Below are 11,697 nucleotides of genomic sequence, written 5' to 3'. Positions count from 1 at the left end.
GACTTGGTGCTACTTCTCACGTAGCGTTGAGTGTTAATCAGGCATGGCGGCATCGTCTGCTGGCCGTCTCAGCAGGCCCGGCCAGCTAAGTGTGCGTCGCCAGTGTGGACGTTGTCCCAGGCTTCTGATAAGCGGGTATTTGACGCCCCCGCTTTGTTGTAAAAGTTTGTGGCTGCTTCTTCGAACCTCCTGCGTAGCGGAACCATGTCCGCGACCACGTGTGTGTCCTCCGTGGGGAAGTCCCGTGGGAGGTGAAGAGCTAACCTGATCGCCCTGTTCTGCAGTTTTTGCAGCCGCTCCAGGTTTGTTTGTGCCGTGTTGCCCCACACTACCGCCGCGTATTCGAGGAGAGGTCGAATTACGGACTTACATAGTGTGAGGCCGACGCGGGTAGGCAGCGTCGTAGTGGGGTTTAGCAGTGGGTAGAGGAGTCTTAGTCTACCCAGTGCTTTGCCCCTGATGCTTTCCACGTGTGGCCTCCAGGTGAGGTGACGGTCCAATGTGACGCCCAGGTACTTTGCAGTTCCGCTCCACGGGACCGGGACGCCTCGGACCGAGACTGTAGGCGCGTCGTCCTTGAAGTGCCTCGTCGCTATGATGATTGCTTGTGCCTTTTCGCCATTGTAGGCAAGACGCTATTTTTTCGCCCCGTCTGTGAGGGCGTCGGTGGCCGTCTGGAGTTTGCGCTGCAACGCCTCGGCGCATCTGCTGCGGCTGTATATGGCTGTGTCGTCCGCATACAGCGCCAGGTGGGCTGTGCACGGTGGGTCGGCTGTGTACAGCGAGTAGAGCGTCGGCCCAACGACCGAGCCTTGAGGTACACCCGCGAGTATACGACGCTCCGTGGAGATTCCACTGTCCGCTCTGACGTGGAACGTTCTGCCCTCGAGGTAGCTCTGTAAGAGCTTCATGTGCGACACCGGGACGCCCAGGTCAAATAGTTTGAACAGGAGGCCCCGATGCCACATGGAGTCGAAAATACGCGACACGTCGAGCAGGAGAGCACCGAAATACTCGCTTCGATCGATGGCACCGAACGCTTCCTTTGTGAGGCGCAGCAGCTGGTGCGTCGTGGCGTGTTGACTCCTGAAGCCAAGCTGTTCGTTTGGCAGGAGTTGTTCTGCCTCGATGTGCGCCTGCAGGCGGACCAGATACAGGCGTTCAAAAACCTTCAACAGTGCTGGAAGCAGGTTGATTGGTCTGTAGTTCTTTGCCCTTCTGATGTCCTTCCCTGGCTTGGGGAGGGCTACTACTTCAGCATGCTTCCAGCATGCTGGGAACTGCTTGCTCAGCAGCACCTGATTGAAGATGGACGCGAGGACGTCGACTACCATGTCAGGTAGCTGCTTCAGCATTACGTTTGTTATGTCATCAGGTCCGCCTGCTTTTTTCCCATTTAGATGGCGAAGTTGCAGCTTAACTTCGTCGGAGGAGATCGGCGTAATAGCGTCTTCTGCTTCGTCATTTCCCGCGTCGAGGAAGACAGGGAGGTGCTCTTCTACCAGCTGGATGTGGGCGGCGTCTACTGGGTCGTTGACCGGCGTGAAATTCGCGGCGAACTCGTGCTATGCCTTCGCATTCGGCTCGCTCACGAATTCAGCTCCCACTTGAAGCGGCGGAATTTTCTGCATACGGCGTAGGTTGCCTTTTACAGCTCTCCAGGCCGAGCCGTCTTCGATGTGTTTTAGTTGCGCTGTCTTGCGTGCCCACTCCTGGTTTTGGTGTGCGTCTACGTCGGCCTTACGTGGCTGCATATTCTGTACAGCTCTCGTTTTGTAGCTGGGTTCCTTGTCCTTTGCCACTCACGCTGTAGACGGTTCTTCTGCACGACAGCCTCCCGGATGTGCCGTGGCAGAGGGTGTGGCCGGCAGTCGATGTTGTCATCGTCTCTGACCGGCGTGGCAGCGGACGCGGCGTCAACTATCGACTGTCTGATGTGCTGCGTCTGCTCCGTGTTCCGCCGCGTCCGGTGTGGCCTCAAGGCGTTCGGCGACGGCGTTGCGGAACTCGTCCCAGCTGATATTGCGTATGTCGGGACCTCTCCGCTGTCTTGGGAGAGCGTCGGTGTCGAGGTCAAATATGACCGGTACGTGGTCGGAGGACATCTTTGGCCGCGTGCCGGCCGTGACGTGCAGGCGGGCGCCCTTCATGGTCATGATGTCCAAGATATTCGGGTGGCCGGGGTTTCGTGGATATATTGTCGGGTCGTGAGGGCCAGTGACAACTTCTTCGTGTCGTTCTGCGACGTGGAGTAGTCGACGTCTCCTTGCCTTGGTCGTCCTGCTATTCTATACCGCGTGTTTTGTGTTGAAGCCTCCCCCAAGTATGATTTTGCCGGGGAGAGACAACAACTTGTTGAAGCTGCCAGGTAGTAGTGCTCTTCTAGGCGGTCTGTAGACAGCGACGAATGTGATGGTGCCGTGTGCCGTCTCCACTCATACGGCAGTCGCTTCCGCTGTTGCGAGATCCGGTGTTTGGGCGCGATGGTGCCGAAGAGTCCTCCGTACGTACACGGCTGTACCGCCTCTAGGTGTTGCCCTGTCGTCCCTATAGCATTCGTAGTTTGCTACGGCGACTCGGATGCCAGGTTTAAGCCACGTTTCTGTGACGAGACATACATCGATGTTTTCGTCTCTGATGAGGTGACGAAATTCGCCTGCTTGCTTCATGAGCCTCTCGGCGTTGAAGACGCAGACTTTTATTCCCCTTAGCGTTTCAGGCATGATGGATGCTGCACGGTTGGATGGCGGATGCAACCCTCTTCACTACGGCCAAAAGCTCTTACATTTGCTGCATCATCTACTCCATGCAGCAGAACATCCTTTCTACGCGGTCGGCGTTGCCGCTGACATCATACACTTTGAATGTGTCGTGCGTTCAGTGTCTTCTTTCCACTGTAAAAACTCATCTTCATTTGAGAACTGCAGATCTTCGGAATTAACTTGAATTTGATGAGCAGTTTGTAAATGATCTATCCAACCTCGTTTGGAACTACTTTCAAATGGGCACGATGTACACTTGAACAACCCCCCTTCCTGCAAACCATGAATATTTCCTTGGAGGCTATACAAATTATTTTTAAGAGAAAAATTTTTGTCACACACGTAGCACTGATAAGAAGCTACAGTAGCTTTAGTGGCAACAGGCAGCTCCTGTTGATGGTTTTTGCAAACATGCTGACTAAGATTCTTTCTGTAATTATACTCTTGCCCACACACTTCGCATTTAATAGCACTCGTTTGCTTAAGACAAACGCTACACTGTAATCACAATCAGTAAAAAAAGACGCACAACAAAATACCACCCGCACTCCGCACTCACAATGATTTAAAAGCAAGCGACGCACAAAACCAAAATAGCACGTGCACTCCGCACTAACAAAATCAACTACTGCAAATAAAGAAAACAGCATCACCACGCGGGCCTCAAACCGTAAACGCAGGTACTGTTTCCGGTCCTCCGTTGCGTGGGAACTGTAGGGGGCGGGGTGAGGAGCCGTCGTGAGCGAGCTATAGGGGGTGGCGTGAGTGTCGCTGGGAGGTAGAGTGGGGGGATCCTCGCTGGGATCTTCGCAGGTTTTAACGTTTGCTCATACCAGCTGGGCTGAAGTGGATGGAGTCTGTTGGTACTGTTCTTGGGTCCCCAGCCGGGTGCAGTCGTTTCCAAACCACGATATTTCGACAGCGTTTCTAGCCCTCATCTTCAGGCGATACCTACAGATTGAGCGTCTCCCACACACACAACGCATAAGGTACGTGTACCAAATAAGGCCCACCTAACGTTTAGGATTTTCGTATTCAGTATGTGTATGTTTAACCCTTGCAAGTGGTCCTTGTTAGGAGACCTTGTTCCTAATGTGGCCTGTAGGCACAACCTATTCATATTAACATTCTGGGGCATGTAAATGGCAGTAAAACTGTTCGAATACACTGCGAGAGTTGTAATGTAAGTTTATTTTAGAAATAAGTGGAATGAGATGATACATAGATGTTTATAATTACTTGTTTTTACAAACGCTTCATACAGAACTGTTGGTTCTTACTGCTTATTAGCTCTTCAGATTTTTACATTCAATCAGCAATCGAAATTGTTCTGACAGCAGTAATTTTCCTTATCGTAATGGGAACAATAATTCTAATCCTTACATTTTCAATGAACACATGAATAATGATTTGTGAAACTGGTTTGGCTCATTTAAATCATTTTTTACAGGTGGGCCACAGGAAAATAGCACTTTGTCTTTTCGTGTCAACCCTGCATAATCTTCATGCACATATTTCGTACATTTTCTGCAAAGTCTCATGTCGAATATCCTGTCTTCACAGCATACGTGACAAAACCAGCCAACCTCTTGCAACACTTTCTTAGAGGCAGAACTACTGCTTGCTTCAGTGGAGTCTTTATTTTTGCCTTTTTTCTTCTGAATATTCATTACTGAGGGTGAAATTTTTTGGCGACGTGAATCTGCCTTAGACCCAGTGCTTTCGTTGGTACCATTTTTCTTTTGAGCCTGCGTGAATAGTGCCTTAGATACGACTCGCGCCTTGTAATTTAATGCCTTCTTCCGGGGTGTTTGGTTTTTCTTCTTCAGCTTTGGGGTTTGCAAAATTTCCTTGAAAGAACACTCTAGACTTCAGGTGCGTCACTATCTTCGAGACTGAAGTCACTTGAACTATCGTTTACTGAATATGCCTCGCTTTCTGATGAACTGGAATCAATGGACTGGCGCCCCTTTTTGCGGGAAGCCTTTGGGACTGATTGAGTCTCTGGCAGTTTCCCTGTTTCAGGGGCAATTGTCATGTCCTCCTCTAGGTCAGGACGCTCTGATGGACGAGAGGGAGCAAATTCAGTGTCTGGAATAGCTTCTGGGTCAAAAGGATAAATCCCTGTTGCACGAAACCCAGACATGACATTTACTGGGGCTGCTGCTTTTGGCCACACCTTGCTGAAGATTTTTCCAAACACACGTCTATTAATTGCTCTGTTTTCTTCCCTTTCATGTGTAGACCAGTACAGCTGAACTTCGTCATTCCAGTAAGACTCAAACGGCTTGAATACTGATTTATCCGTGGATTGTAGCTCATGTGTTGTGTTGGTGGGCAAGCAGTAAAGTCTGATATTGTGTTCTTCAGCAACGTCGCAAATTTTCGGGTCCAAATGTGACGATGCTCCATCAAATATCAAAATAACATCTTTTGCAGGCTTGTATTTGGCAAAATGATGTATCCATTTGATGAATGTCGCAGTATTCATTGAGCCCTTATCTGTCATTTCTACTGCAGTCCCAGGTGGCAAATAGTCTCCCCGTTCTGGCTTGCGTCGCTTTCCTTTGAAAAGTATCATAGGAGGAATAACCTGTCCAATTGCATTCCCACATGAGACAATGGTAACATTTTCCCAATGTTCTGGGGCAACAAAGTGCAAGCGTTTCACACCTTTCTTGGCTAAAACATCAGGAGACTTGTGGAGTGCGAGGCGACATCCATTTTCGTCCATATTGTAGATAAGGTGGGGATTGTCAAATACCTCCAATTCGGACAAGACCGTTTTCAGTTTCTGAAAATGATCATTTACAATAATCTTATTCAGTTTTGCAGCTCTTCCTGGATTCAAGTGTTGTGCCTCCCTTCTTGCAATGTCTGGGTGTCTTTGTAGGAAGAGCTTGAGCCACTTGCGTCCAGCCAATCTCTTCGTCTCATTAAAAGGATTCTGCACACTATTCTTTTCACAATATACATATACACATATTCTGAGCACTTTTGTTGTAATTGGATACCCAACTTCAGCGAGTCGAAAAATCCTTTGGCAAAGTTCTCTTTCCTGAGTTTCGTTTAAACAAGTTTTTCGTCCCAACGTTTGGTTGTTAGTCCAGAACGTGTGTGGTTGCGTAACGTACGTCGAGGAATCCCGTATGTTTTGAAGCGACTCTGAGAGGCATCCCTTCAGCAACAGCTTCTACAGCTCGTTATTATCTGCATCCCATGTTGCTCGTTTTCTCTGTGGCTCCATCTAAAAACAAACATTACCAGTAAGCCTGATGTTCCTGAATTAAGTTTGTAAAACTATGATTATATATATTTTTAAAGTACCGTACTTCAATCATAGCTACTAAACGGTATTGATCTAAACGCAGATCGCCCTGTCACAAAGATTACCAAGAACGAATTTAAAATGTTTTCTTTTGACATTTGTTGCAACGACCAACTAATAGCTCGGTAAAAATGTATAAAATAATTGAAATTTAATTTACAGATAGTAAATACGTGTTCCATGATGTTTCCCAGGATACACTGAACTTAAATATGCATTGCAGTTATGCACAGCTCCATACAACAGGGTGGCTAATAAGGCCCGCCCGGGCCTTGTTTGGAGCGCCACGGATGGGCCTTATTGGGAACAACCAGTTTAAAACGCGTGTGCGATAATTGTTTAAAAAGAAACTTACTGTTAGGAAGATAATGCAGCTATCTTAATAGAGCACAATTTTCTGTTCATAAATACATATTTACTAATACAAGTGCTTCATAACCGAAACGATTGCATTAGATGAAACGTACCGTGCAAATAAGAAGCAGCCCTCCTTTGCTGAACGCCGTAGCACAACGGAAAGTAAAATGGCCAGCACGAGAGCGGCTGCGGAAATAGTTGTTGCCTTGGCCACTAGATGTCACAAGCTGTCACTACCGAAGACATTTCGCGCTGTTTTCAAACTTTCTATGCTAGAAAATGAGAGTGGGCTTTATTAGGAACCGGGCCTTATTTGGCACATGTACCTTATTTGACGTACTCGGAATTGAGCAGACTTTTGGTGGAGGTTTGTTGTCCTTTGACATTCCCTCCAAACTTATATGTTAAGTTTTTGCTTGTGATATGGACCTTACTTTTTGTTTTGACCCTACTTTTTATGCAGATTTTCATGAACGACTATTGTGTGTTTGTGTTTGAAATTTAGGATGCACTTTGGCCTCCTGTATTTTAGATTTTCAGTGGGGCAGTTCCCTAGGTTGTTTATTAGTTGGTTGTCAGAGTGACTTGCGGTTTGGTAAAATGCTGCCGCGAGTTCTCAGAATCTTTCTTTTAACATCTTCACTTCCGTTTCCTCGTGGGTGTCGGCAGTGGGGAAGCGCGTCCTAACGTGAATTTCCCGTCTGAGTGCCTCATTTTGGACTCTCTGCAGCCTCTGCAAGTGCGTTTTGGCTGCATAGCCCCAGACTGGGCAGGCATACCCGATGATAGGGCGGACAAGCGTACAGTACAGCCTCACTCCTGTAGTTGCCGCCAAACTTTGGATGTGTAGAAGGGGGTAAATGTCGTTGAGTCTGGCGCTGGCCTTTCTTCTGATGTCGTCGATATGTGCGCGCCATATCAGTCTTTTGTCAAGGGTGACACCCAGCTATTTGGCCGTAGCCCTCCATGGGATGTCATGTCTGTGTAGTCGTACTTGTCTGATGCAATCCTGCCCACCGCCTACGACACGTTTGCCTCTCCTTTGGGTGAGCATTAACGCTTGCGTTTTCTCCCCATTTATTGTTATCCGCCGTTTCCTGGCCCAGGCTTCCGTCTAGTGTAGTAAATTTTGTAGTCTCGCAGTAACCATCCTCCTATTTGTGCTAACGGCGAAGAATGCCGTGTCATCGGCGTATTGGGCTGTCTGGGTCTGTGGGGCAGACGGTGTGTCGGCCGTTGTACAGAATTGGGCCTAACACGGAGCCCTGTGATACTCCAGCTTTGATGGTGCGCTTTGAGGACCTCGCAGTGTCCACTTTGAAGCAAAATGTGCGGTTGGCTAGGTAGCTCTTCAGGAGCTTAACGACATGGTCAGGGAAACCTAACATGTACAATTTGTACAGTAGTCCGGTGTCCCACAAACTGTGAAAAGCCTTGGCTACGTCTTGCAGCAGTAGGCCACAGTAGCCTTTCCGGTTAAAGGCTTCTGTGGCGGCTTCGACCACTCACTTGAGTTGTTGGGGTGCTGAGTGTTGGTTGCGAAATCCGAACTGGAATTTGGGGAGCATGTCTATGCGCACTAAGAGGAGGCGCTCGTACAGCTTACTCAGTGTTGGGAGTAGGCTTATGGGGCGGTGGTGCTGGGGAAAGATGGGATCTTTTCCAGGCTTAGCGATCGCGACCACTTCCGCGTGTTTCCAGTATTTCGGGAATTTTTGTGACCGCGTGATTTCGTTGAACGTTTCTGTCAGTTTTTCTATCGGTAGCTGGGCAGTTGCTTAAGCAGTTCATTGGTGAGGAGATCGTGACCTGGGGCTTTCTTTTTGGGCAGCGATATGACGGGTTTCGCTACCTCCTCCGTTGAACAGGCAGGTGGATCGTCATTGACGTCGTCATCCGCCGCCAGAAATGCGGTTACTTGTCTGCGGATCATTCTTTCATGTTCGTGATCCTGCGCCTCGGCGAGTGCGTTGGCTTTGTCTTGGGCGCTGAGCACTAGTCCTCTCTCGCCGTACAGAGGCGGCATCCCTGCGCGTCTTTTAGTGAACCGCTTGGTGGCTTGCCAGAGGCTGTTATCCTGCACTTTGGGAGCTGTAAGGCGGTTTGACCATTGCTGGTTTCTGTGCTCAGTGAGCGCTGCTCTAAGTTCTCTCTGTAAACTAATGAGCAGCCTCCTGGTTATCGGATTTCGCGTCAGTTCCCATTCCTTCACGGTCCTGTTTCTCTGCCTGATCTGGGGAAGCAGCTGGGGTGGCATTGGTGATTGCTATATCGATTACATCCGGGTTGTTTCTGTGAAAGTGTATGGGCTCTTCGGGGGCCCACACTTGCATGTGGTGGATGCGCGCGATGCTTTTTAATTGTCGGCCAGCTTGGTTCGTCCTCCTGGAGTTCCAGTCGGAGTGCTTGGAGTTAAGGTCTCCTCCCAAGTATCAGCTTGCCTCCAATTTGTCCAAATTTGACGATGTCGTCTTCATATAACCTGTGGTTTTTGGGTTGTCGATATGGTGACACCACAGTTACCGAGTCGGTGGATGTCTGTACCTCTAGTGCTACTGTTTCCAACTGCGTCATTTCTGGTGTATGAATCTGGTGGTGCGGTATCCCCTTTTTATATAGATTGCTACTCCGCCCCCTGCAGTTGGTCGGTCTCGTCTGTAGCAGAGGTAGTGTGGTGCAGAAACGCTGATTACCGGGTACAGGTTGGTCTCCTGCACCATGCATATGTCTATTTCTTCAGTTTGCGCATTTTGGCTCGTCTTGGGGCGTCATTCGGCACTCCCTGGACGCGAGGCTTGCAGCGCTCCGCACGCAGCGTGGCGGCGTGTCACAATAATAATTAACATGCCCGATAATTTGGCAGTTGAAGCACTGAGGTGCCCTCGATCTTTGTTCGAGTGGTTCGGTCGCTATTCCGAGGCCCATCAGTCGGGTTTCCTGGAACAGCTTCCGGTGCTGTGGAGTGTCAGTTGATGTGGGACAGTAGAGTGGGTCTCGGTTATTCGAGCCCTGTTTGCGCACCGATCTTACGTCGTATCATTTCGCCGTTATGGCGTCTTTGATATCGGTGGGGTCGATGCGTGTGGGGAAGCCTCTCAAAACGACTTTCAGTGCCACTGTTGGGTACGTGTAGTGTAGTGTAGTGTGGTGTTTTGTGCTCTTTTATAGTGTTTTTCACGGTAGTGTAGTCATCCAACGTTTTTAGTGCGATTTTGATCTTATCACCGCCGGCGGATTTTGCGTGGAAGCGTTCGTCGCCTATGGCGGCGCTGATAATATTGTACATCTTTTTGTAATTATCTGGGAATGTGGCAATTATTGGTGGCAGTTTTTCGTGATTTGGTTGGTGTGTATTTTGTTGTGTCGTTGGTGGTGGAGGTGCGTGATGTGTTTGCGCGTCTTCGTCGAGCGTGGCGAATTTGTTTGTGTGGCGCAGGCAGTGCCGGCCGCGGCTGGTGAGGCGTAGCATTGGCCGTGCGCCGCGCCAATTCGAAGGTCCCGTTAGCTTCCGGCTCTTTGGCTGTGGCAGGCGCGCGCTCTGCTGCGGCGCTGGTTTCTGTGTGTGCCGGCTCTGGGCTCTGGGGCGAGTCCGTGGCCGGTGTGTCATGTGTGTCGTGTATTTGGGAAGACGTACTTGGTTTTGGTTCGTCGTTTGTAACTGTAGTCTCGTCTGTCACTGATGCTTCTGCGGGAGACGCGTCCGTCACAGTCGATTCGCTCGCAGATTCGTTGCTTGGGCCTGGAGTGGCCGTCTCTGCAGCTGTGTCCGTCCTATCTGTGGCTGTGTTTGAAATACTAGGTGGGGGGGGGGGGGGGGAAGCAGCACGGGTGCCCCTACTACGGCCTTGGGTGACTTGGCGCGCTTTAAATTTCTCTCTGACGAGCAATTTTGCCCTCGTCTTTGGGAGGATTTTTCTTTCGGCTTTCCTCTCGATTTCCCTGGTGTATTTCGTGTCCTGTTTTGCCTGTTCCCTCCGCTGTTCTAGTCTCCTCCTCTCCGTACGTTCTCATAACCTTCTGCATCAGCTTCCTCTCCTCTTCAGGGTCGAGGTGTGGGAGAACATTATTAACGGGTTGTTAAGTATAGAGCCCAGTCCCTTGTGGTCCCTCCTTTCTACCGTAAAATTCGTCCCTGCTCTCGCGACGTCGATCTCCACCGAGTCCACCATCTCCGCGCGCGGGGTGGGGTTGGCAAAGTCAAGGGCTGCCAAAGGATTGCTGAGTGCGACCTTTGTTGGCACCGTTATACGTTTCCGGCCAACACTCAGCCCTAACGCCTGACGTGAGCGGGTATACTGGCCTGGGAGCAGTGCCTGGCGGATCTGGTCGTCTTCCAGGCCCTGACACGCAAATACCCTACTTCTCGGGGGAGCAGGGAGATACCCGGCGGCAGCTGAGGCGCTCGAACTGGACGGCAAAGCGGCCCGCGGCAACAAGAAGACGCGCCTCGCGTCGCGGCAGTGGTAACTGCAAAGACTCCCAAGGCGCTGCTCCAACTCGCCGAACACAACTACAGTTTTCTCAACGGAACACGCGTGTGTTCGCACCGGCTGCTGCTCAGCGTATGCTGAGTGTCTCCGTCGTCGTCGTGCGAATTGATGCTCGCCAGTGTGGCCGGTTGCCGAGTCCTCTAACAAGTTGGTTTGCTGACCTCTCGGCTTTTTCATAAAATGTTGTCGCTGCTTCTCTGAATCTTTGCTGCAGCGGCTCGATACCAGCGACGTGGTGGAGCTTCTCGGTAGGGATATCCTTAGGTAGATGGAGAGTAAGACGTAACGCCCTGTTTTGAATTGTTTGCAGGCGTTTTAGTTTGGTGTCGGCCGTGTTGCCCCAGACGACTGCGGCGTACTCCAGCAGCGGTCGTATGACGTCCTTATACAGAGTGAGGCCGACGTCTTCGGGTAGCGTTGTCGTGGGGCTGAGCACTGGGCAGAGCGGCCTCAATCTACCCAGTGCCTTTCCTCTGATTGCTTCTGCATGTTGCTGCCATGTGAGACGCCGGTCTAATGTGACGACTAAGTATTTGGCGGTGTGGTTCCAAGGTACTGGCACACCACACACCGAGACTGTCGGCGCGTCTTGGCGGATGGAGCGATTGGTGATGATTATCGCCTGACTCTTTTCTGCGTTGTAGGCGAGGCTCCACTTTCTTCCCCGCTCTGTGAGTTCGTCTGTGGCCGCCTGAGTGTCGTGTGGACGCGGTTCGTGCGTGGCAGGTCGGCGGTGTAGAGGGAGTAAAGCGTCGGGCCG

General features: G+C 50.4%; 1 protein-coding gene across 1 annotated transcript; it reads right to left on the bottom strand.

The window, feature by feature from the left end:
• Nucleotides 1–4,626: 4,626 nt before the first annotated feature.
• Nucleotides 4,627–5,496, bottom strand: LOC124545571 (MFS-type transporter clz9-like). The gene has a single exon (XM_047124518.1). The coding sequence runs from the start codon at nucleotides 5,494–5,496 to the stop codon at nucleotides 4,627–4,629; it is 870 nt and encodes a 289-aa protein (XP_046980474.1).
• Nucleotides 5,497–11,697: the final 6,201 nt, after the last annotated feature.

Source organism: Schistocerca americana, chromosome 8, assembly GCF_021461395.2.
Source record: "Schistocerca americana isolate TAMUIC-IGC-003095 chromosome 8, iqSchAmer2.1, whole genome shotgun sequence".
In the NCBI taxonomy this organism is placed as follows: domain Eukaryota; kingdom Metazoa; phylum Arthropoda; class Insecta; order Orthoptera; family Acrididae; genus Schistocerca; species Schistocerca americana.
Note: the sequence above shows the minus strand (reverse complement) of the source record. Positions and strands in the feature narration are given on the sequence as shown.